Source organism: Neodiprion pinetum, chromosome 3 (assembly GCF_021155775.2).
Source record: "Neodiprion pinetum isolate iyNeoPine1 chromosome 3, iyNeoPine1.2, whole genome shotgun sequence".
NCBI classification, from domain to species: Eukaryota; Metazoa; Arthropoda; class Insecta; order Hymenoptera; family Diprionidae; genus Neodiprion; species Neodiprion pinetum.
Window position 1 is genome coordinate 5417207 of NC_060234.1, and position 27140 is coordinate 5444346.

The 27140-nt window shown below is 37.7% G+C and overlaps 1 protein-coding gene across 1 annotated transcript in view; it reads right to left on the reverse strand.

Moving 5' to 3' along the window:
- The window catches only part of chinmo (Chronologically inappropriate morphogenesis), a 90087-nt gene extending 63821 nt beyond the window's left edge, over nucleotides 1-26266 (reverse strand). Inside the window, exons 1-2 of the mRNA XM_046615131.2 lie at nucleotides 26182-26266; nucleotides 225-464 (exon numbers count right to left, since the gene is read on the reverse strand). Of these exons, the coding sequence (XP_046471087.1) occupies nucleotides 225-464; nucleotides 26182-26254 (313 nt within the window). The 5' untranslated portion in view covers nucleotides 26255-26266. The remainder of the gene's footprint in view (nucleotides 1-224; nucleotides 465-26181) is intronic.
- Between the last annotated feature and the right edge of the window lie 874 nt (nucleotides 26267-27140).

Consider the following 27140-nt stretch of genomic DNA (forward strand, 5'->3'; position numbering starts at 1 on the left):
GCAACAGTTGCAAGAAAGTCTAGCAACAGTGATCGTAATCAGAGAGAATAGCAACGGATACTAGACTTTCCGGTAACAGCCGGAAAACTAATTTTAATTTTCTACCTATAACTATATTTCGTCGATCGTGGTAAAAAATGAAAATAGTCAAGTACCGAGCGGTAACCGGAACTAAGAATTTCTCTCAGTTTAGGACGTGTGTAATATTACGGGGTTTCACTCACCCTCGCAGAAGAGGGTGACATCGGTGAGACTCTCGCTTTTGAAGAGGTTCGAAAATGCCGTGGCCAAATTGCTGCCAAAGCTGTTCCACTTCAGACAAAATTGTTGTTGATTAGAGTCCATGACGCCACCCCTGGGCCCACCCCCGCCCTGACTCTCGCCACCACCCCTGTCACTGCAGCCACCCTCAAGCAGGGACGACCTCTCTTCCTGATCCTGTCCGTGCCCAACTGCTCCTCCAGCTGAAAAATTGCCAAACAAATCCAGCGTATGAAAAACACCTGTTATCAACGCCATCCTGTTCGAGGAACCTTATCCCACGAAAATACGATAATTTCGGTCATTTGGCTATCGATAAACTGCCTACGAAAAGCAAGCTTCGATTTAATCGCACTAAACTGAATAACGTGCTGTAATTTTTTTGCACCGTTCAAATTTGCAAAGAAATTCTGTGACAAGCTGTTAAGAAAAATAAAATTCACAGTGCGAAACAGTTGTTTCGAAATATTACAGGATTCCGTGAAGTTCGGTTACTGTATTTGCAAATCAAAATTCTCAATAATTCGTTCCAATATTTCAAAGTAACGCTTTTTATTTTCTACAAGTTTCAATCGTGATCTTGAACGGCGTATTAAAATGTGTCTTGAAAAACGCGGGAATTACTCTTATTAACAATAAATACATATATACACACACATGTATATATATATATATATATATATATAATGCGATCCGACGATATTTTGCGTAAAAATAAGTACATCAAGTTTTGTATTAAATAAATTACACATAAAGTTGTGATTTGTTGTGTATCATTCGAAAATTTCAACGTATTACTAAATATTGATACGACCGATCGTTCGATGATAATTATTTACCGATTAAACCGCATTTATAACTTTGTTTTTCCTATCAATGTTCGCGGTATTCCGATAATCTCGTTACAGAGTAATTATTTATTGCAAGTCTCACTGTGACAAGTTATTTGTACGAAAACGCGATTAAAATTGTTGCGAATTTTTTTTTTTCCCCCTCGTACACTTTTAACAAGCACACGGTAAGTTGAAATAACATTTCGTACGATTTAATACGAGAAACAAAAAAAAAAAAAATTTGAAATTGCATTATTTTATACTGTAGAAAAATTATAACCTAGTTCATGGGAAAATCTATTCCATTCAAATTTTCACTCTCGATATTTTACACAGGCAACAAATATAATTGTAACCGCAAGATTATACACAAACGATCGTAGACGATGTTAACTTTCACACACGCGACTGATTTTATTCGACGAATCAGGATCGTTAATATAACGAAAGCAAAGGTGAAAATTATTCCATTTAGTTTCAGAAAGTGATCAATTCGGTTCCTCTTTCATTCACTTGAGAAACGCAAGCAGTCGAAAAATCGAACGAGAATCGAAAGGTCAGATCATGTCAATGAATGTGAGAAAGGGATAAGATTGAATTAAAGATTTTTCAAAAAAGACTATATCACGTGATATTCGTATATGTATATATTAGTTGGTATATATTAGGTAAAAATGAAAACTCGTCGTACGTGATGTATTAACCATATTATATAATAACAATGACACGTGACAAGGATAATTTAAAAAATAATGCATATATATATATATACACATATATACATATACATGTACGACCGCGAATATTAAAATAATAATAAAAACAACAATCGACGTACCTAAAGGCATTTACTTTTGATTGATTCTCTATATCCTTCGATCTATCAATCTAGACGTCGATGCACCGCGAAAATTCTTCCGATTAAGCAAAAGCTCGCGGAGAGAATTGCATAAGACGAGGGATCTCTTCGGGCGCTTTTCTTATGTAACCGTATAATCACCGTTGCCGGAATTATTCAAGCGGTTTAACGGTAACGTGAGGGGGGAGGGCGGGGGAAAAAAAAAAAAAGAAAAAGAAAAAAGAGTAACAAGGGTGAAAAAATTCAACAGAATTACAAATACGTCATCCGCACAATCGAATCTCAGTGTTTCTCGTATTTCTTTTTGTTTTTTGATTTTTTTTTTTTTTTTTTTTTTTAGTTTCTCTTAAACTCTCGTTTCCCTCATTTTTATTTATTTTTATTTTTTTTTCATCAGATTCAAATTATCACACAAGTTTATGTCAACATTGTTAATTATACTCACTGTTATATTATGTTTGATTATATATACGTTTGATATCCTGTTTTATCAACCGTTTAATATATTATTGTTTCAATGTAAAAATTATGTTTTCAACCTTGCAACGCGTTCACAGACCGTTTGATCAAGGCTGTATTTTTGTATTATCGACTAAGAACCAGCTCTTTATACGCGAACAAATATATTATACATATGAATATATGTATTTATTAATTTTTTTCACTTTATATTTATATATAATATATACTATATATATATATATATGTATATGTATATATATATATATATATATATCTGTATGTAATACACTTTGCCACATGCACATACACACGTAGATACACGTATAATAGCAGTAAATATTCTTTATCTAATCCAAATTCGATGTGTTTATATATATATATATATTCTCGGAAAAACAATAACAACGCGATCAATGCCGTTTAAACACGTGGTTATAGAAAACAATTTATCTATGTATGCATGTATATATATATATATATATAAAGTAATATATATTATGCTAAAATTCGTTGTTATATCATTAATAATAATAATATGAACAATCTATGCACAGTTAATTCGCGTGATAAACAGATTTTATTTACGTTAATAATCCACGTATTGATTAAAGCTGCGACACAAGATTTAGACAATTTATAATTACACTTGTTGACACAATTCGTACGTTTATGATTTATGAAAACGTGACGATGTTTAAAAAACTGATCGATCGAATGTTTCGTAGTTATGATTTATCGTACAACACGTGCTCGTTTATTTTTCGAATAACGATTATCATTGAAAATCGACACATCACAGTAGTGAGAATAGCTTCCTCCCGCGTTCGATTGCTCGTGCAAACGTTGAATTTCTTATGAATCGACGACGATGGTAGAAACCGAATTTTAACAAGAAGCATGTTCCTCTCGTTCGGTTAGTTCGAAACGTCACACAACAACGAATTTCAACAGCGAACTAAACGACGATGATTAATACATCGTCACAACTCACGCCCGCACATGCAATATACATATATAACACAAATAATACATGTGTGTAATTAGTTATGCAAAATATATATATACATATATATATATATATATGTACACACACACACGCGAATCTAGTTTCGTACGATAAAAAAAAATATAAATGTCAATTACGCGTCGAGATTTGGCGCGATAAATTTGACAAAAAATTTCGCGACAATGTACGTGCTAATGTCACACGCGTGAAAGGGGGGAAAATACACGAAAACGATGCGTGTGTGTGGAGGGGGGGGGGGGGGGGCGGGGTGGGGGTGAAGATAGTTGGTTAAAAAAAAAAAAAAAGAAGAATTTCAAAAATTTGCGAAAAAAAAAACCATCAAAGGGTCGCACTGATCGAACAGGGTGGAAAAATCTTCACTGATAAGAAGGGCTGCTGTACGCTTATATATCGGCACCTGCATCACCTGCACACACCGGGACGCGGTACGGCAACAACTTGATCGGGCGACGACGATACGCGACGACGAAACGCAACTATTAACCATATGTACTATACTGGAGTGAGGAGAGGAGAGGAGAGGAGAGGAGTGGTGAGGAGAGGAAAGGAGAGGAGAGGAGAGGAGAGGAGAGGAGAGAAGAGGAGTGGAGAGGATAGGCGAGGCGAGGCGAGGCGAGGCGAACACGAGCAAGCACAAGCGGCGGCACAAGCAGCAGCAGCAGCAGCAGCAGCAACAGCAACGGCACCGCCAAATCAGAGAGCATACGTACGAGTAACTAACTCGGTTCCCTAACTCTCGACGTCGTCTAAGGCAGAGAGACGTTAAAAGCGCGCGATCGACGAACCGACGACTACTAGACGAGACGAAACGAAACGAGACGAGACCGAGACCGGAGGCTAGCTTTGCTTTTCTCCCTGTCATTCGATGACGACGAGAAATGACGTAGAGAACGGACAAGCGGGTAAAGGGTGATGCCGAATAAATTCTCACCCTTGTCCGTGGCGAGAATTGGGGGGAGGGAGGGGGGGGGGGGGGGGGGGGGGGGGATGAAAAAACGGAACGATAAGAAAACGTCGGAGATTTTGAAGACGCTTGCGCGTTGTTTTTTTTTTTTCTTCTTTTTTTTTCTTCGTCAAGGTTTATTTAAATATGCGTTATAGAAAAGTCAAAATGTAGGTTGTTGCGAGGTGTGCGAGGAGGGAAAAAAAAAAAAAAAAATGGAGGGTTACCGAATTTGTGGTCGGAAATTCCGATACGTTCTTTATTCTATATATGCGTATTACTGACTATAGATATTTTTTGCCGAAGAAGCACTTTTTCAAAATTTGATACCGTGATGTTTGGATTATTGTGGCATCGTTTTTCCATTTTTTAATCCCCCCCCCCCCCCCCCCCGCGTCGAGTCGCGAAATTAAAAGAAGTAAGATCGAAAGATTTTATCGTTATATCCCATGTCGAATTTTAACTTGGTATTATTATTATTATGGTCACATTTACGGACAATTCGATCGATTTTCGAATCTCTTAGTAGGTTTATCAACGTTACGTGTACGTATCTCCGTCCTGCAATCATTAGCCGGACCGATTTTCGTTCGTTCCGATCGGTTTATTAGTTTTTGAAGAATTTCGATACTTCTTCTTTTTGTTTCTTTTTTTATTTCTGTTCTCTTCTTTTCTCCGAATCAACCGTCGCACCACTACGACGCATCGCGATGCATAACGACTATAATATAATACAACCTAACAATCTTTTGCATCCTTTTTCACTTATCGCCAGTGTTCATATATAAATATACATATATATACATACCAATTTTATTTATATTTTATACACACACACATGTATATAGAAAGAAAATGAAGGACAAAAACTCTGAGAAATCAAATTCTCATCTAGAATGACGTGATACTGTGAAAGAAAGAGAAAAAGAGAAGGAGAGATAAAAATGTATGCAGAAATACAATAAAATAATTTTTCCAAAAACCTTTACTACAATTCACTTTGTACGCGTGTGGTATAAATATAAATCGTCGATATAATGATAACAACAATAGCTAATACAGATAACGTTTAATGAGCGAATAGAAGAGAAAAAAAAAAAACAAGCAAAAAACAAAAAAATGATAAGAACGAAAGAAAGGGGAGGAGAAAAAAAAATATATACATATCAGGGTGATCCTTGCTTAGGGTGTTGATGATTTTTTTCAGACCACCCCCCAAATAAACTAAAAATAATTCAAAAACAATTTCCCAATTCTTTCAGATTTTTATATCAATTCAAACCCGTGCCTGTAAATGGATGGATATCACCAATTAAAATAAACCTGTTTCAGACGCATTCTCAGCATGTAATCTATTGTAAGAGCGACGATGTTCGAATCAATCTGTAATTGCGAAGATTTAGTGAGTATTAGTACCACTGTCTGAGAAAAAAATTCACATCATCGTCGTGTCAACCAATCTCGACGAAATTGCACACCCTAGAAATTTGACTTTTTCTTTTTACTTCTAAAAAGTGCAACTGTTTATATTATTCGGTATGACGATGTGAAATTTTTTTTTCTCAGATAGTAGCACTTGTAATGCTCACTAGAACCTCACATTCATCGATTACTTCGAACATTATTACTCTCACAGTAAAACATGTACTAAGAACGTGTCCGAAACACGTGTATTTCAAATTGGGAAATCCTTCCTCTTACAGGCACGGGTTACAGTTTGGTATAAAAAAATCTGAAAAAAATTGTGAATTGTTTTTCAATTATTTATAGTTGATTTGACGGGGTGATCCGGAATAAATTCGTCAACATTCTAAATGACGACCACCCTAATTGTATATATATATATATATATATACATACATATATCTATAATAATGTATGTGGGTCATCGAAGCCGTTGCAAATGCGGTTACCCGAAATCGTTACGTGCGTGTGTGTGTGTGTGTGTGTGTGCGTGTGCGTTGCGATCGTGCGTGGGGCGATCTTCTCTCCTTATCTATATATCTCTCTCTCTCTCTTTCTCTCTCTCTCTCTCTCCGTCTATCTCTATTTCTCCTCTCCGTCAGCGTCGACCCCGAGAAGGTGGAGGAGGAGGAGGAGGAGGAGGAGGAGGAGGAAGGGGGGAGGGGGCAAGAACGCAGCGGCACAGGGAAGAACGGTGGGGATGGGACCGAGGGAAGGGGTAAGAAGGGAGGGAAGGGAGGGATTGCCTGAGGCCAGGATTGCCGAACTTGAGTTCGCGCGTTTTACGTTGGTTGTTGCCCCGGCTACCCGGTGTTGCGTGTGGCGCCCCGGTGTTTTCCCCTACCTTGAAAAATTGCCCTCCGCGCTTTTCCTCCTCCTCCCTCCCCCTCCCCCCCCCCCCGCCTCTTTCGTACTTACCGACGCCGATTCAACTCCGCTCCGATTCCCCCCCACCCCGTTACAACCCCGACTTCAATCATCGCTCCGCTCTCCCCCCCCCCCCCCCCCCCCCGCCCCCTCCTTGCCGTCCTCGCCGAAATTCGCCACCCCCTCCCCCCCCCCCGCCGCCCCAACCGCGCGTTCGAGCCCCTCTTCGCCCTTCAACGCAAACCCGGGTCTAATGTTTCTAAGATATCTATCTATCTATCTATCTATCTATCCCTGTCAGCCTCGGAATCTAACACGTGCCAGTATCGGCCCTAGGTTACGATCGGCCCGAGTTTGCCACGGTTTTTGAAACGATTTTTTTCACTGTTCCACGTTTCGATCGTGTTTCGTGTGTTTTTTTTTTTTTTTTTTCTTCTTCCCTTTTCTTCTTCCCTCGGTTCGCGTTTTCTTTTTTTTGGTGCGCGACGCCAATTTTATCACCGGACGCGCGGCGTGCCTGCAGCCAAACCATTTGCGAAATATTACAGTTTGCACGCAACGAAAATGTTGCAGAAATTTTAGTAAGCGCGGTGATACGCGTTGTTTTGATTTTTATAAAAAAAAAAAAAAAAAACAAAAACAATTCAAACAGTCACGTACAACGAATTATATTTCAGACGATAAGAACGATTCGACAGCTAGACAGAGACAACAGAGAGAGAGAGAGAGGGAGGAAGGGAAGAAAAAATTCTGTCAGCCAATTAATTTGGCACTGATTGTTCCGTGACTTAGAAGAGATTCATTTCGTTTAGTTGAATGCCTATTCCTGTTTGATTTTCCTCAACCTGCGACCAATACCTTCTGCATTAGCTGCAATGCCGATTCAACTCGTATTGCATCAATTTGCAATAAAATTTCGTACGATATCACAGAAAAAAAATCTCGTGGGTAGAATCAATTGGTCGAATCGAACGGTTTAACGATTAGTGGTTAAAGTCGTTAATAATCATTGGATGAAAAATAGATTCAGAAAGTACGATTAAATACTAATCAACTGAAACTGGAAATTGTCAAGATTCACACAATGGCGAGAGAATCGATTTCGTACAACAATGATAAAATTACTTTTTCCGTCGATGATGAATTTTTTTTATTTCATTACAATTTTTCCCACCCATTTTACCAAACTTTAGACACCTATATGGCACAGCAAATGTATTTTACAACGCGTTACAATACACAATGCGATTATTGACAGATTTTACATCCTACACGGAATCAAATGTTTTATAAACTTTGTTTTCTCTTTCATTAAGATTGTTGCTTTTTCATTTTACTAATTATTCATCTCCTTCCTCCCTCATTACGCGAATCGCATCGCTGCACCAACGGAGCACGAGAGGAGTACGATATTTCTCTCTCATCTCTCCCACCACGATAAAACCCCCTCCCCCTGCCCCTACGCCCCCCCCCCCCTCCCGACCCCCCCTCTCACTCTCTTTCTTTACGCCTCCCTTAATCGTCAAATCGGTATTACGGAGTACGACCGTATACCCATACGCACATTAACGCACAGATCCCCATCTACTTCTGCATTTATGTATACAGTGCATTACGCACGCACGTATGAAACACACCAGTACTCGCGTAAAGTGATCAAATTCCACAATTATGCGTGATGTATTATTATCAAACATGTAATACACGTATAAACGCTTCTCTCTCTCTCTCTCTCTCTCTCTCTCCCTCTCTCCATATTCACTTCAAAAATTCTGCAAATTCTCCGTCACGTTTTCTCGCTCGCAGGATATGGGAAAAACAAATTTCGCCATGCATCGCGGGCAAGTTCGTTTTGTCTATCATCCCTCCACTACCCCTTTTTCATCCCTCGCCTCATCCCAATTCCCCTGCACTCAAGGGCCGCGTGTGCAGAAGTGCTCTGCGGTACATATAATTGGGGTTTCGAGGTAACGGGAGGCGTCAGGGGTGAGGGAGGAGGAGGAGGAGGAGGAGGAGGGTTGGAACGGAGACAGGGGTTGTATAGAATCCTGCGGGCAGTGGGTAGAAGGGAAGGGGCATCGCTGCAGGGACAGAGCGAGAGAGCGAGCGAGAGAGAGCGAGAGAGAGTGATGGAGCGAGCGAAGCGGCGGGGTGGGGGGAGGATGAATTTTGGCAGCATCGCTACGCTACGCTACGTACACCGTACGTACGTACGCATGACTCAGGGGGACCCGGAGGCAAATGTAGATTGGCCGAGTGGGGGGAGAATTGGCAGGTGGCGGGGTGGAGTGGCGGCGGGGGGCGGGGGGGTGTGGGGGGGAGGCAAACGCTAGGAGGAGGAGGAGGGAGGAATAGGCGAAGGAGGAGGAAGAGCGAAGGGACCGAGTGGGGTCGTTGAAGGGGTGGCGGGAGGGAGGGAGGGAGGCAACACGGCGAGGCTCAAGGTCGCTGCGGGGCCGCACGCGCGACTCCGGCTACGCACGCACACACGTAAGACGGAAGGAATCACACACGCGCTACGGAACGGCGGCGCGCGCACGCGCGAACGCAGCGCTACGGCGATCAGTTTAACCGAACCGAACCGAACCGAACCGAGGTGAACCGAACCGAATCGAAACCGAGACGCGATGAAACGCAAGAGGCGAGCGCGCTCTCCCCCTGGCGCTTTGCGCTCTATGCAGTTGCGCTATGCAGTTGCGCTGCGGCGTAACGCTGCGCTTAGACGACGAAATTGTCGTAAAAATTGTTCCTGATGATTTTCACGTTTTTTTATTTTCTTTTTTTTTTTTTAACGCGTTTTTTTTCTGAAGGGGAGGAGGTTTCGTTCTTTTTAGCTTCGTTTCTTCGGTCAGGTATAATCAATTTTAATCGCACGCGCTGCGTCTCGTTTTCGAGTCTCGAATTGGCAAGTGGAATATAGATAAGAAAGGAGATCTGATGATTTCGAACTCCGTTTAACAATAGGTGTAACAAGACAAAATATGATTATTTAAGATTATTTGAAACGAACAAAAAGATAAAAAAATGTATAACGAACTGTTGTCGATTTCGGATGATAACGTTTTCCCTTCGCATATCTAGTCGTTCATTGTCTTTATTGTTTTCCGTTAGTATTGAAATAACGAAAATATCATTGAGTACTCGTTACTGTTGTTGTTTATTGTTATTTATTTTCTCCTTTAGATTGTATTTGGTTTGTTTATTATTTAGTTTTTTTTTTTTATTCGGTGTGTTATTCGTTTGTAAGAAGGGAGATGAAACGGAATTCTTATCGCAGTAACACGTCATACGTGACACGTAAATACGTACGTGAACAAGTGATTTTGCTACAGTGACGAATGAAAAGAAATAATTAATTTACACCGAGGAGAATATTTGCGAAGAAGAATAATTTCATAAATGCAGTCGCAACTGTTAAGCAATAGCTGTGACGGTTGAAAAGAAGCGGGATGTCAGAAAATTACTATCTTCACCTGCGATGTAAAAAACGCCGCCACGTAGATGAATGAATAATCGCATCGGCACGATATAATTATTAAACAAGTGATAAGAATATTACCGCTAATGTACGAAAACGAAAGCAGAATTATTTCAATGTACATTTTGCGCAACGTTTTTGTTTGATAAAAATTATCGTCCAATAAATACAAGCGTGTAATTTTGGAATGTCAATTAACAATTAGGTATTTACTATTAAATTTGGGTAAAAAACATTTGAAACAAATTAATAAATTTAAAAAAAAAAAAAAAAAAAAAAAAATGAGAACGAAAGAACACGAATGACACAACAAGTATCTTTTTTCTCTCCTTACTTACATCCGTCCAATCATAATCTGTTTTATATATTATTTTTTCGTCAACTTCCTTTCGATCAAATGCGATATTACTAGCCATTTCTTATTTCATTTATTTTTTTTTTTTTTCACTCCTGCGCGGTTTGATTTTCTACACACACAACACGTGCCAAACTCGAAGATTGAAGAATATTGGATCGTTGAATAATTAGAATTACACCCGACCGCTTAAATATCTTACAGTGTATACGAAACAGGTATCGTATACCTACGCAGGATGAAAAATAAAATTTTTATAAAAAAAAAAAGTTGAGAAAAAAATCGTCTAGAATGTGTTTGTCCGTGTATTTTCGTGTGTGCGATATGTTTGCATGGAGCCTAGAAACGAAGTGAAGCCAAGCCGAGTCAAGTCAAGTCAAGTCAAGTCAAATCGAATCGAATCGAGTCAACTCGGGCCAAAGCCCCGCTCGCCTAGGTTCTTAGAATCGAACTTTATAAAAAAAAAATCTCTTTCCTAAACTACAACGCGAAATGGAAATACGAAGGTAGAAGAGAGTGAGAGAGAGAGAGAGAGAGCGAGAGAGGAAGGGAGGGAGGTAGATCTGTATCTCATCTCGCGAATACCAACATGCGAATATGTTATATACCTATAACTCTATACGGGACACGCGTGTCGTCAGCCGGTCATTTTCGTAACCCATGCCACGTGTCCGTTTTATCTAATTTTTCTTACTTTTATATTTAATTTATTTTTCTACGCCGTCGTTTCTTTTTTCTCATTTTTTTATTTTTTTTTATTTTTTATTCAAATTCTTTTTTTTTCCTCTCGTTTCGTTGACTTCTCTTTCTCTCCTGCTCTTCCTTTTTACCACTTTCAATAAAGAAACAAACAAACAAACAAACAAACCCCGAACTCTGTGCCTCCATCCATCCCCGCGGCTTCTCTTAAACGTGTACGTCAATGACGGATTTGCGTACACTGTGCGTAACGGAGAAAAAAAATAAAAATTTTTGATTTAAAAAAAAAAAAAAAAAAAAAAAAACAGAAGTAGTTTTCCCACGATAAGCGGGGATCACGCGTTATTCGCGGAGATATTTTGTCGCCGGAATACAGTACCGTTTGTTTTTCGTACAAGAACGAGAACGGGGAGAAAAAAAAAAAAAAAAAAAATACAGCAAAAAAGTATCAAACGAAAAAGAAAAGATAAATGTCCAAGCATTACATAGTCAAAGATTTTGGAATAATTACGTTGCTGACGTACGAATCTAAAGTATTAATTAACCGAACTGCGGATTGGCGAGAACATCGAAAATATTTGCAAGTATTCGAAGATTGATCAGCGAAATGAAAAAAAAAAAAAACGACGACAAAGTAGAAGGAAGAATCGCTCGCACGATTTTTAGCAGATTTATACTTTGATTTCACACGATAATCTCATCAAATCTCCGTGTGTATAATTATTATACCGTGTTTGTTGAATGCAAGAGTTTTATACAAAGAGATAAAAATAAAAAAAAAAAAATCAACAGCATTTATTTAAAAATGCATCGATTGATTTAATCTGAGATAATTTGGTTACTGAAATATCGCTACGACGCGACGTCTGTTTACTACGTATATATATGTATATATTCTTGAGTGAAATATTCTCTAAAGAAAAAGTTAACAAATTATAGAAATTTTTTGCAGAGTTTAAATTACACAACGTATATATTTATATAGAAAATAATTGTGCAGAAGATTGCCCAAGGTATAATACAACAAAACTTTGGGAGTTGGATTTTTTTTTAATACACTTCTCTCTCTCTCTTTCTTCTTTCTTTCAGAGGAATGGAATTTTTTTTTTACGAGAAACAATTTTCACCGATTCTCGACGTTCTAATTTACCATCCGATAAACGGTGGAAATAATTTTTACCCATCACACGCAAATCGTTTGTAAGGATATACCCGTATATTTTTGATTTTGTTCAAAATTTTTTTTTTTTGCCAATTTTCCGAACTCCGAAACAGTACCCTCAATTTTTTTTATATTCTTCATTCAATTGGTTAATTATTTATACATATATTGAGGGTGGTTTTGAAAAGGAACTTTTTTAAAATTCTTGGAAAATTCTCAATAATTGTTTTTTCTTTTCCAAACCGGTGAGCCGATTTTATTCTATTGTTTTTTTGTCTTTTTTTTTCACAGTTTTCAGTACTCTTAATTTTCTTGATCGACTAAAACGTTGTTTAAACGGTCTGAAAATTTCCAAAACTTATATTTTTTTACTCAGAACATTTCCAGACCGAGTTCATTGTTGGATTGATAAAAAAAAAAAAAAAAGTATCCGCAACAAAACCAGTCTAGAAAATTTTCCAAGTGAATGGTAGAATTTTTGAGAATTTTTCGGTAATTTTCAGATCGATGAAAAAATGTTTCGGTTGATCGGAAAAAAAAAAAAAAATAAAAATATGGAAAGAAATCGGTAGTCGTGGGTCAGTCAGTTTTGAAATATTTTGGAACAGAAAGTACGGTTTTTGATAATTTTAAAAACAGTCCTTCTTTTTTTTTTAAATCGTCCCAGATATTTTACAAATAATTAACCAGCGGGGTAAGACAATCAAAAAAATTCAGGTTACCGCAGTCTCAGAGTCGGGAAATTTGCGTGAAGACGAAAATCAAAATCCTGCAATACGGATACGCATACGTATGTATATGTATACGTGCGAGAATATGCAGAGACGAATCTAAAGAGAGCGAAATGCGGGGTGGGGGGGGAGGGACGATGAAAAGACGAGGGCGAAGGAGAAAGGGGACGGAAAATATCGTCAATACTGCAACGGGGACGGAGAAAAGCTCGTCTCCCCGCAAGCTCGGCAAGCTCGTCAAGCTTCGCCTCGGTACCAGCAACGAGAAATGCGCGAAGCTTGCGCTGCCGCGGCATCTCTGTAATAAACGCGTACCCGACTGCCGACGGATGCGAGAAACCCCCTGCGAGCTTTTGTGAATCGGGAATCCGGGAATAATTGCCGCGAATGAACCCGTTATCCACAACCCCCCTAAATTTCAACGGCCCGCGCGCTGCGTTAGCGATGCGGAAATCCTGCCGCGATTAGAATCAGGGATATTATTATGAAGTAAATGAATAAGTATGTACATTATATACATATATATATATATATATATGTGTGTGTGTGTGTGTGCGTGAGCGTGCGCGTAAAAGGAAAGAGATGAATATTTAACGATGAGAATTACAATTATCTTCGTATCAATAATATCAAAAATTTCATCTAAGCAATAAGAATCGAGGTAATTATACATATATATATATATATATATATATATATATATTATATACGTTTATTTTTTTACGTTCTATCGATATAATCGCTTAGAATTTCGCCTAAGAATGCGGGTGAAAAATCGTTGGTGAAATTTTATCGTTTATTGGGTTGTTCCGGGGCACGACGGACCCAAGTAAAAAGAAAAGTCTACAAAAATTATTCCTTTTTTCTTTCAAGTATTGTGATGTTGTTGGATGAGTTTTTTTTTTTTTTTTTTTTTTTTTTTTTCAATACGCGTCGCGTCAAAGTATGCGACATTCTTTTGGTATGAAAAAAAAATTTTTCCTCAAAAACGATCTCTTAGATAAAAGCAGCCATTCGTTTGACTCTGGAATAAGAGAAAAAAAAAAAATATTCCTTTTGTCACGCGCATCGATGGATGATCAAAGATTTATTCGACAGAGGTGAAATTAAAGGATGCAGACTGATTTGGAGAACGGAGAGTGGAGAATTGAAAAAAATTTTCATGTTTTTGGAGGAGGTCCGTCCGTGACCCGGAAATTGTTTTTTTTTTCTACGTTTTATTCTCGAATCAAATTAATTTTCTTCGGGAAAAAAACAAAAAAAAACTATCCATACGTTACGAATGAAAAATCAAGAGTTACGAGCAATTTAAAAAGTAGAAATAGGAAAACGGAAAATAAATTTTAAAAAAATTTCACAACACGCGGTAAGCGCGATTCGCGAATTTTCTAAGACGATCTAATCTAGGCGCCGGTGTTTTTTTGTTTGTTGTTTCTTTTTTTTTTTTTTTACCTCTACGTTTCGCTTCCTGTCTCTTTCCATCTCGCGTCATCTTTCTCTCTCTATGGCTCGCTCATTACTAAAATAGCAAAGCGGCACAACTGCCGGAAAGAAAGCAACTAGGCGGCGCTATGCTTACGGTATAGATATACATATATATGAGAGAGAGAGAGAGAGAGAGAGAGAGGGAGAGAGAGAAACGTAAAAAATATGCATATATTTACACTTTTTACGTATATTTATAATATACAAATATTATATAATATCGAAAATGCGAGCGATGATTGAAGAAAATTAATCGTTTGTTTCTTTTTTAGTCTCTTTGTTTTAGCTCTTCATCTTTACCCTTCCCTGTACGCGATATAATCGGCTAATATATGGTAAATTCCATGCGAAACTAATCGACCTATGCCCCGCGCCATTTTTTATTTCGTTTTTAAAGAAATTTTCTGCAATTGTTCCAGCTCTGAAACTGTACTCTGAATATATTCAAATTTTTCATTCAACTGTTCAATTATTTGCGAATATTTACTTTATACGCTTTGAATATTGGTAAATGATTAAACAGTTGATTGAAAAAAAAAAAATGTGAAAAAATATTCAAGTCACTGTTTTTAGAGTTGGGAGGATTGCGGAAAATTTTTTCATTCAAACGAAATCGGAAATTGTGAGGGTCGAAAGTTGTTGTTCGGATTCCCATGGAATTCCCCATGTATGATACCTACATATGAGGTTACAATTCGTGTAACGTATCAAGTGTATTTACAACATGTTACAAAATAATGGGGAATTTTACTTACGCATCCTCCTACACGATACATGCATGGGTAAGAAAGAGCGTTAGAAAGAGAGGGAGGGAGAGACGGAGACTGAAACTTCCGCATACAATTGTGACCACTGGCTTCCTTATTTCGATATCAGCCCTTTGCCCTAAATTCCTTCATCCGCCTTAGATATCGAGGTTTACAAATTCCAATTCTATACTAACTCAATAACATAATTTTAATTTTCCGTTTGTATGCGATGTAATTGAAAAGCGTAACTATCGCATAGTGTTTGAAATATTTTTCAACATCTCTATTTTTTTTTTCCCCCCCTCTTAAGACATCGGCATTAGATTTCCCTGGATTAATTCTAATATTTCAGCTCGTTGAATCTTTTTTTTTCGAGAGAGAGAGAGAGAGAGAAAAGTAGAAAAAAAAAATACAAATTAAGAAAAAAATTATAACGCTACCAGAATTTTTGCGAGATAAGAATACAACATGGTGCTGTTGTTGCTTCGAGAGATAGTTTAGCTGCACACCCAGCCTGTTGCTTATCTATATCTATGTCGTGCCTAAATCATAGATAGAGTGTAGATAAATATATATTTATATATTTAAAATACAAGAGGAGCAAGTAACGGATTATAATAAATTTCATTAAGGAAGTGAATTTGGTCAAAAGCGAGTGAACGAGTCGGTGAACGATTGAATTGGAAACAACATTTTTTGCAAGCAAAAAGAGGAGAAAGATCGTTGAATACAAAAACAAAATAAAAAAAAAAAAAAAGAAAGAAAATCAAAACAGCGACGAAACGAAAGTATCTAAAAGGTACGCGTTGCGAATATCTAATGTCGCATTAAAGAAAGTTGTTCTTTCAACGATCTCTGCACGGAATCAAAAAAAAAAAAAAAAAAAAACGAAACATCCGGATTTTTATTTTAAATTTAAGTAAAATTGAATCGATCGATCGTAGCGTTAAATAACGTCGTCAATCAATATATACCGTTTAACACGTGGGTCGTGATATCTAAGGACGCCGAAGTGGATTAAAAAAAATTTTATTCAAACGTTTTTTAAACGCTCCAGAAAGATCGTGCCGAAAGTCTTTTGAAAATAATTTCAAAGGTTTAGAAAAGAGAAAGAAAAAGGAAAAGAAAAAAAAATATCTCAAAGGTCAAAAATGGTGGATACGGCGAAATCGAAACCTCGAAAAAAAAAAAAAAAAGTAAGAAACATCTCGATACGCCGCAGAGGTAAGAAAAAATACCTTTCGAGACGCTTAAATTCTTGCAAGATGTTAAATCAGACTGGCAGTTAAAAAAAAACAAAAGTCTTTCGACGTATTCAAAAAGCGTCTTTTCACCCGTCCGACTACGAATCTCTTACATTCGTTGAATTAAAACCCACGTAACGAAACGATATTGAACAATATTTCCATTAATTTTAAAATGTGGTTACTTACGAAAAACGGTGTGATCAGGTACCTTAATCTCGGATGATTCAGGACCACGTGTAATTAATTATCATACGTAAAGTATGTATTTTTAAATCACACCGCACAGTATATATATATATATATATATCGTTAATTGACTTGACGTAAATTCAGTTAGTGTTTCAGAATTTTTACACAATATATTTGTCGATTGGCATTTACGCGTGTGTGTATTTAAATATGTATGTATTATTATTTGCTTTACACGCAAGATCCAGGTTGTAAAATTATTGTAAAATCTACGTACGTTCTTTGACGAAAAACATTAAACTATTAACACGTATAAAATTCATACAATTTAAACTACGCAGATAACAGTCGACGTGTAAAACCGCGCACCCGAGTTACACGGTGATTTTCATGTGACTCGAAACTCTCTAGATGCCGTTTATGATACGCTATTTGGGGATTAAGTAAGAAGATCTAACGTTACGCATATGCGCACATATATATATATATATGTATGTATATATATATATATCGGTTTCGTTGCGTACCTGTTACACATTACACGTTACACAAGCAAACACAAACTATCGAAAGAATATTTTGCACCGCACAACACAGAGAAGGGATTCAGACGATACTCCGGCAACGGACGGATTTACAATGATAAGTGAAAGATCGTTGGGGTAAACACTCCGCGAGAGGAGTAAACGGGTGTTTACAACGAGTCCTAGCGTATAGATCGGGTTAGGTACGAAGCAAAAAGGAAACGGGATTAAAATCTTGACGTTTTGTTACACTAACAATAAGCGAGTAAAAAATCTCCCAATCACGTAACGCGAATTTATCATCCATAAATCAATAATTAAATGAATCGATTTATTACGGATCTATACAAGGTGTTTAACGATATCTGAGAGGGAAATTTTTTTTCTCGCACATTGCGATGCGTCGAAACACCGAACGAATTAATCGATCTGTGTTACCGAACAAGTATAATTGATTTTGACACGGTTTTAATATGATTGGAATTCAAAGATGATAGTATGAGAAACTGTTGCGGAGAAAGGGTTTTTTTTAAGTGAGGTCGGGGGGGGGGGGGGGGGGGGGGGGGTGACGGAAGACAGAACAAGACAGAAGAGGAACCGACGTACGTACATATATATATATATATATATACGTATATATCGATAAATAATTCACGAAACTGAGAAGAATGCGAATTTTATACTTAAGAAAAAAATATTGAAACTAAAAGTTAAAACATCGATCATTTCTTTGCCATAATTCCTCTTCTTTATCTTCTTCTGTATTTAATACAAATATAACCTAATATCTACGATATATGTATATATTTATCAAATTCGTAACAAACCGTAAACTTCGATAAACACGGTGACTTGGGCGAGTTGATTCGAAAAAAAAACTAAAAAAAAAAAAACGAAAAAGAAAAAGCGCGATAAAAAAAAAAAATCAAAAATTGAAAAACAAAACCGCAATTTTCAAGTATGTAACAAACCGTCGCTCGCGACGTATATGTCAATACTGTTGAATGAAGGATAGACAGAGATAGATAGATGGATCGATCGATAGAGATGGAAGGGATGGTCGGAGAGTTTTGTGTAAAGAGGTAGAAGAAAGAGTGAGAGGGAGAGAAAGACAGAGAGAGAGAGAGAGAGCGAGAGAGAGAGAGAGAGAAACGCGACAGCGAGAGTGAGAGCAGGCTCTGACTCTCGGGGCTCTTGGTACCAAACTAACTAGGAACCACGATAGAAACGACGATGTACTTTGGGCAGCAGCGACAGTCGTCGTCAGTCGTCGCTGTGCTCTCCTCTACTCGCTAATAGATGTATATATATATATATATATATGTATCATAGATATAAGTAGTACACGGTATATCTTTATCTGTACCTATATCACCAAAGCTTGCGGAAGGTTGACTGACTGACTGACTGACTGACTTACTGACTTACTTAACTGACCGAATGCGCTTGTCTCAACTCTACGCGACGTCCCTACGTTTTTCTTTTTTTTTTTCGCCTGCCTCGATTGTCGAATAGTGTTGTCGCACGGTGTAAAGTAGAACCCTGCGTAACCGCTGGGAGACCTCCCCTCCCCCACCACCACCCCTACCCCTTTGGTCTTTCCGCAACCAATCTCGCTTACTCTCCGAGAGCTCTCGTCGCAACGCAACGCGTTAGCGATACGTAATACGAAAATGTATACGTCGATGAGTCTGTTTTGCGCGTAACGAGAGTTGAGTATATATATATATATATGTTTTATATATATATATATATGTTTTCAGATGCTGACGGTCATGTTCACGTTCGAATCTTACTCACCTTACTGCCCCCCTCCCCCCACCCACCCACCGCTCCCGCTCCTCCCACTCCTCCCCCCCCCCCTCCCCCCCTCCAGTTGGCCGCTTCTCACGTGGTTTGCATCGCAACGTTCGACACCGTTGTTCGGTACAATAATGCAGAGATATACACGACATACATGCAGGGTTGCAATTGATTCGTTACTTTTTTAATTGCATTGGTGTTTTCATTGAAACATTAAATTTAATGTTTTAATGGAATTTATTTCCATTATGAAGTGAAAAAGTGACGGTTGATGCGTTAATTTTTCATTAAAAGATTTGCAACCCCGCACGTGAGTTGATCATTTTGATCTAGACCAAAACCAAACATGAATTCGTTCCGATCGTTCAAATACAAATTCGATAAACTTAATGATCAAATGAAAATAATTTTCATTAAATCATTGAATCTAATGTTTAAATGGAATTTATTTCCATTAAATTATTTCCATTATGAATTGAAAAAGTAGTGGTTGACGCGTTAATTTTTCATTTAAAAAATTTGCAACCCTGCATAGATTTGTGTTTAAATATGGTAATTGGACTTGTCAAATCGATCGATAATGTTGCACGCGTTGCGCGATGTGGAAAGTTGCGAAAATTGTTATCGTAGGATCGTTCGGAAAATTCTTTGTTAACGCGGTAAATGATGTTCGCGGTATTGAATTTTTTGTAAATTTTTTATTTCTTAATTTTCTTCTCCCGATTTCATTCACGGGGGTAACTTTGCTCGGAACGTTGACGTACGGTGTTTTGTTTTTTCGTAATGTTTAGCGCTGAGAGAGTAAACGAAGGAAACAAAAAAAAAAAAAAAATACCAAGGATAGAAAAAGAAATCGTCACGTCGTCGGAGACGCGGGTTGCGAAAATGATCCGGAATGAAATATAAGATTCTTTGGCGTTTGAAACAGATGAAAGAAAAAAAAAAAAAAAAGAAAGAAACGCACGATTTTCAGATGGTTGTGAATAATTTTAATAAATTAACGATCGGTGGAAAAAAATCTGGCGTTAAATTCGTGCGTGTATTTTTTTTTTTTTTTTTCGAGATCGGAGAATCGCGCACAAATTCGTCAAAGCGAATCGCAAATCATCGAGGGAGGGAAAAGTCATTGCCCGGTATGACACGAGAAGCTTCGTGCGCGATGTGATATAGTTTTTTTTTTTTTTTCTTCTTTTTCTTGTATTGGGAAAACAAATCACGTTCACAGCTTTTTTTTTCTAATTTTCCTCTTCGTTCGATAAAAATAGTTGCATTTTTGGGGAAAAATTCTGTTCAATAAAACGCAAGCTGTAAAGTATTACACCAATGTTGTTAGATAAACGCGGTTGACTCGTTGCGATAGAATAAATATGGCGAGTTGTTCAATTTATGATTATTACCATTACAGTTGATATTATGCGTAGTTAATTGCACGATACATAAAGCTACGACTTGTATTTTTTTTTTTACTATTTTGAAGAAAAGGTTCCACGTTTACTAAAACAAGTTTTGATAAATCAACGTCCGTTTATATAGTCTGTTAATCAAGGCTTATCGTAAAATCTGTCCAGAAAACAATGATTCCCAAACTCTGTATTACAGATATGCAAATTTACGATAATTAGTAACAAAAAAATAAAAAAAAATTCTCCTTCGTATAACCTCGGATTTCACGCGTGTGTAAATTTTCAATTTTGTACTCGTGTTCGTTTCTTTTTTCTCTCATCTTGTTTCTAGGTAGTTTTGGAGTAGAATTTCACATTTTCGATCCGCCGCGTTTTGATTGCAAAGCAGGGAATTTCGGAGGCACTTATTTATATTCTCATATAATTTCGAATCCTAGTCTAGGATATGTTGACTCGTTGCGTACGAGAGGAATAGACGAAGCACTTTGATGAAAACGGAGCAAGAAAAAGGGGGGAGAAAACGGTGAACGTAATATTTAAAAGTTGATCGAATTTCGGTAATACGATGTATGCGTGACATATATATTTCATCTGAAATTGCGACTGATTGGGTAAGAAAAAAAAAAAAAAAAGCTTCGTTTGAATTTTCAATCGAAGAAATTCTATATCTTACTAGTAAGAATTTGAAATTTTTTTTTTACGTCGATCGGGTTTGTCATCAGAGTGAAAAAATTTTCTACGTTGTGTAAAAGACTTGCGCATTTTACGTTCTTCCAGGATTGTAAATATAAAATTATTCCACGTTTTCTTTTTCGATCCTTATACCTGATTAGTACCTGAAACGCATTCGCCTCTTTCGCAGCTCCATTTTGAGTTTAGATAAGTAACTTTTTCACCGTTTGATTCAATTTCGCGATATTGGAATGATTTTCGTCGATTCAACCGCGGGAGAATTTTGTCCAACGTGTTTACCCGTAATATATTTATCAACAATATCCAATAAACGTTATGAAAAATCATGATAAATCTACGAATTAAACGATCCATCAATCCATCCCTATGTTAAACTTTTCTGTCGCACATTTCTCCACTCAATATTTCATCCCGAATTTTGTTACTCGAGATAAATTTTTGGGATCGCTGATCAGGAATCTCAAGTAAAACTTACATAATTTCTAAATCAAAGATGGTGGATGTAAAAAAACTATTCAAACTCCATGACGTAAGAAAAAAGAGATTAGATCTCGTCCATACTTTAACGTTCGTACGAACTAACAAAGATCATTCGAATTTGTAAATAAACTGTGATAAGGCTACACGACATGGAAATTTTTCAAACGGGAGGCTGAGCATCCAACTGTGACTTGAAAGAGTTACTTAAGATTCTACAAATCGTCTTTTTCTTTTTCAAATATCCGTCGGGTAAAAACTGAGCTATTCCACGTGAATAATTTCCATGCATACGTAATGCGCCCATCTAGGTAACACATGTATTATAGGTATATAAAACCGGACGATGCACCCATCCTGCATTATTGTGCATCGGGTATTTACTACGTATACGTATACACGGTACCGCTACGTGAACTGCAGGCACATACAGAGAAACATATACGTACATATACATTATACATACACGATGCACGCTTTTAGCTTTACGGATCGGATGGCTTGTGAACATCGGGCAGAGCCGAGATCTTGCAGGTGAATGCAGGTATACTTACGTACGTACATGCGGACTGAGAGAAATTTTTATTTCCGGTTACCGCTCGGTCCTAAACTATTTTCATTTTTTATCACGATCGTAAAATATGGTTCTAGGTAGAGAATGAAAATCAGTTTCACAGCTGTTACCGGAAACTCTAGTATCCGTTGCTATTCTTTATCATTACGATCACCGTTGCTAGATTTTCTTGCAACTGTTGGGAAAATTTAATGCTCGTGCGAGAATAAATTGGCGTTAAAGCCTCGTTTGACTAAAAAAAGTCGAGTAAACCTCGGAAACTGATTTTACGTTGCAATAACCAAAAAAGGATCGACGATAGCGCAAAATGTTTAGGCGTACCTCGTTTTTCGTAATTCCAACGATATTCGAACAGTTTTTTTTTTTAACGACACCTGTTTTACTCAATTTTTCTACTTACTGTAACAAATGAAATTTTTCTCAGCGCATGTACGTATGTATGTCTCTACGTACATATCTATGGTCAGCCACGAGGCGCTAATTGGCTACCAGATATTTAGGATAGATTAACACACCGTTATACGCAACATGCGTGAATGCGTGTAATATTGACTAAATATGTGTATATAAGTATATATATATACAGGTACATGTTACTGTATATAGATACACACGCAGGCTTTTCAGGTGTTTATCCCTTCTTTATGCCCACTTCTTCCCCCTCTCCCCTTCCTTCGTCCCACACCGTCGTGAATCTTGTGTTTTTTATCAATTTATATTTCTTCTTTTTCTACTGCGTTAGGAATATATATATATATACGTATCACGCGAACCTTGAGGAAGTAGTATAATATTATATTTGAAGTATAAAAAGAATTACTACACCTGCGATCGAATCTCTATTTGCACAATATAAAACAATTTATACGCCTGTGTAATATACAATATTATATATATATGATGCAATGAAAAAAGAAACATTGTCTTGTTAGTTAATACGTAGGTAATGTAATGTGTGTATGTATATATATATATAATGAAATTCATTGGATTGTTACATTCAACGGGTAATGAAATTTCTGCAGTTAGAATAGTCGCGGATTTATAATAAAATGATTATTTTCTACCGGAGAATTGAGTCGATCGATTATTTATTCAAGGAATTCCTTCTTTACTTTATTATCTTGTAGTTTATCAAATTTCTGACCTTCGGTGTGATTTTAGAAAATTATTTCATTCATTCGTGTTTTTGCATATTGAATCCCGGAATACCGAAGAATGTAGATTTACACGTGAATATATTTTATGTACGGATTCGTATGTGTGTGTGTGTGTGTGTGTGTATGTATAATATATTTAAAGATGGGAACACGAATGATGATTTTCAAGGAAACACGCAACAGGCGAACGTATATCGAAGAATTGAAGCTCATAAATTCAGATTTTATAGTTGAAAGAGGAATCCGCCTCTGTACAAAGTTGCGTTATTTCATTAGATTTTTTTTAACCTTCGATTCGTTCTTTTTTTTTTTTTTTCAATTTACGTTCCTAACGACGCACCTGTACAATATTCGCAGGTGTAGCGAATATATTTGCAATACCTATACACATTATTTATAGATCGAGACGATGAGTTGGTCAATAAAGTTTTTTTTACACACGCACATCGCAAATTCGCTGAGATTTCGCGGGCGATTTTCGGGGGTTTGTCGATTTCTTTTCATTTCTAACTTTATGAAAAAAAAAAATTTGCGCATCAGCCGCGAAATAAAATTGATTTTTATTTTTTTCTTCTTCTTCTTCTTCTAATCGTCGATCAATTGCTCGAGAGACAAATTTCTAAAAAATTTTTTTATTCATCCAATTCCCATTTTCATTCGTTCTCTTTAATTCGGCACTTGCATATTTTGCACAGATAAGGGTGACAGAAAAAAAAAAGAAATACGAACAAAAACAACAAACTACGAAATTATTACAGAGTGACGTACATAAATGAAAATTCGTTGACGTGGAAAATATCTCTACAGTACAGATTATACAACGCAAAATTAATCGAGAATTGTATACAATTCGTTAGTTGCGTAATTCATTAATTGCGACGAGGGATATATCGAATTCAATGTCATGCGTATATACGCAGAAGGAGCACGATTGAGAAGGAGATTCGATTAGGTCGAACAAATTAATTAATAATAGTAACAGAAATTATTATTTAAAAACAAAATTCCTAATCTCTTTCTTCGCATTCATCCTAGTTTTGTTTTTATATTTACGATGGGTGAAAATTTATACAACTGTATAATCCCTAACTAATTGAAAAAAAAAAAAACTAAAAACAGTTATCAAATAGATTCGCATTAAAGGATAATCATTTTTTTCAATTTCATCCATACAATAATGAAAATTCTATCGCTTCGTAATTTTCTGCGGTTTGTAATCGTCAAATCGTTTTTGTGGCGTATTGAAAATAACACATTCATATATATATATATACCTATAATACCTATCGCAAAAGTATAATTTAAAACCTTGAAGTAACACCTTGTCAATAGACATAAACATTGTATCACCAGAAAATTATCGCTTTGTGAAACCGCGCGACAGTCGTCGATGTAATAGAAAAAAGAAAAAACAAAATTTACAAAACGCGTGTCTCGCACTGAAATCGTATCGGTACCAGCTGTCAGACAGGTGTAACTGAAATGATTTTTTTCCACCGTATTAGAGGGTCGTTTTACACGAAACATATGTAACACGTGTGCGATTACAAGTGTCTAATACGTACCTTGAACGAAAAATTTTCTAGCGCATTAATAATTAGCGTTGCACGTATCGTATATTCCGATTTTAGCAGCGATATATTTTCGAAAGTAAAATAACGACGACGTAACTGCGATAAGATATTTTTGCAAAAAATTCTCCCCAAGCTATCAAGCGATTAAAGATTAATCAAAGACAAAAAATACCAGTCGCGAAAAGCTCGTTCGAAAATTAATATCCTTAAACCTTTCAGCAGTTAGACGATTACATATTTGATCATCGTAAATTTCGAATAAAAGATCGATAACGTTTTAATCGAAATCGTTAAATCCTAACTTCACGAATTACTTCTGCTACGTTTTTCGCAGTTTAACCGGTGAACTCGGAAGGTTTGAAAATTAGAACAAGCCGGTCGGTTCGTAAACTTGTTTCTTCGCAATCGCAAAACTGGCTCACTGTGAAAAATGACTTACCGTGGAATACCGGTGGAATAATTAATTAACCCTCGGAATCGATGAATGTTTTTTTTTTTTTTTTCTTTACTTTTCTCGCATCCGATATACCAAATATCCTCGATAGAAAAAATGTGATCCGGAAGAAGTGTAAAACCCGAACGAGTTGTTTTTCTTTCTAATTTTTTTTTCTCTTTTTCTTTTCAACGGAACGAAGGAACGTTTTTTACCGATCACAACCGAGTCGTTGCCATCTTAATTCTTCAACACTCTGTTAACGGTTGTTGAAGATTGGAGAAAAAAAAAACATGAAAAAACGAAAAAAAAAAAACCAAACAACTTGTTGCAATCGATACAAAACCAACGAGGCTTACGACTACGAGAGATTTCGTTGCCGGATCGTAGGATCGTTTCGCGAAAATATCGACGCGATTTTCCCCAAGTTTTCAACAGACCGAATTTTGTTAAACGTACGGTGAAATTTGTCGAAAAGTGGTTTGACGCGATTGATAATTGGGTACGTACATGAGTATCGGTGAGGTGGTGATAAGGATTCGGGGGTGCGATGATATTATACGGTTTAGGTCTGCCGAATATCTCCGTGCGCGTGCCGTGTATGAAACGTTGAAACGGGGCGCGAATCTTGTCGAAATTTTTTCAATACAAAGTTGTAATAAATACGGACGGACGGAAAGACACACAAACACGAGACAACGAGAAGAGATGGATAGATACGATAGATACCTGCCGGATGGACCCACCATGGATTGACCAGGGGTAGTTGTTGGTTGCTGGGCCCGCCAACAGGGGCGTACATCCTCCCTCGACTACGTCACGCCCGTCACTGCCACCCCACGTTGCACCCCCGCCGAATATCGCCCCCACCCCACCCCCGACCCACAACCACCCTCCCTTCACCCTCCGAGCCGGCGCAGCCTTTGGCCGTCGTCGGTGTCTGGGTGAAAGGAGAGAGAAACGGAGTGAGAGAGAGGCGCTTCCTCCCCTCGGCGTTTCCTTCTGAAACGCGAAAGTCGCGCGGGGGTTGAACCGGCGCCTCTCCCCTTCCTCTTCCCTCTTCCCTCTTCCCTCTTCCCTCTTCTTCCCCGGGAAGGTTTCGCTTTCGCTTTCGCATTCGCTTTCGCTTTCCTCCTGCACCGCCGTTTCGCGTTCCCTTTCGGTTTCGCACGCAACACGGGGGCTGCAAGGTTACTGCCTCTCCTACCACCCACCCTCACCCCACCCCCCCGTAAACTCTCCCGAAACCCGAACTCTCGCGTGGATCTACGCCCGGCGCGCGTGTGCGATGGTGAACACAGCCAGCCACCCTCTGAACGTCCTCGTCAACCGATGAGGAGGAGGATGAGGAGGAGGAGGAGGGGGAGGGGGGGGGGGAGGGTGAGGAGGACCTACAGCGCAGAAACTCTCTACAGTAGGACCCGATCCTTGTACTTTTTTCCCGCGGGGGTTAAAACCGCGCGTGGCGTCTTTTATCCGCATCTCTCTCTCTCTCTCTCTCTCTCTCTCTCTCTCTCTCTCTCTCTCTCTCTCTCTCTCTCTCGCTCTCGACGACGTTCGAATGTAAAATTTATTCCCGGGAATATTTATACCGCAGACACGTGTCGGCGTTGATATTTTTTTGACAAGAATTTTATATTCTTTTTTTGCCACGCAAATTTCATAATTTTTCTTTAGATTTTTACTTT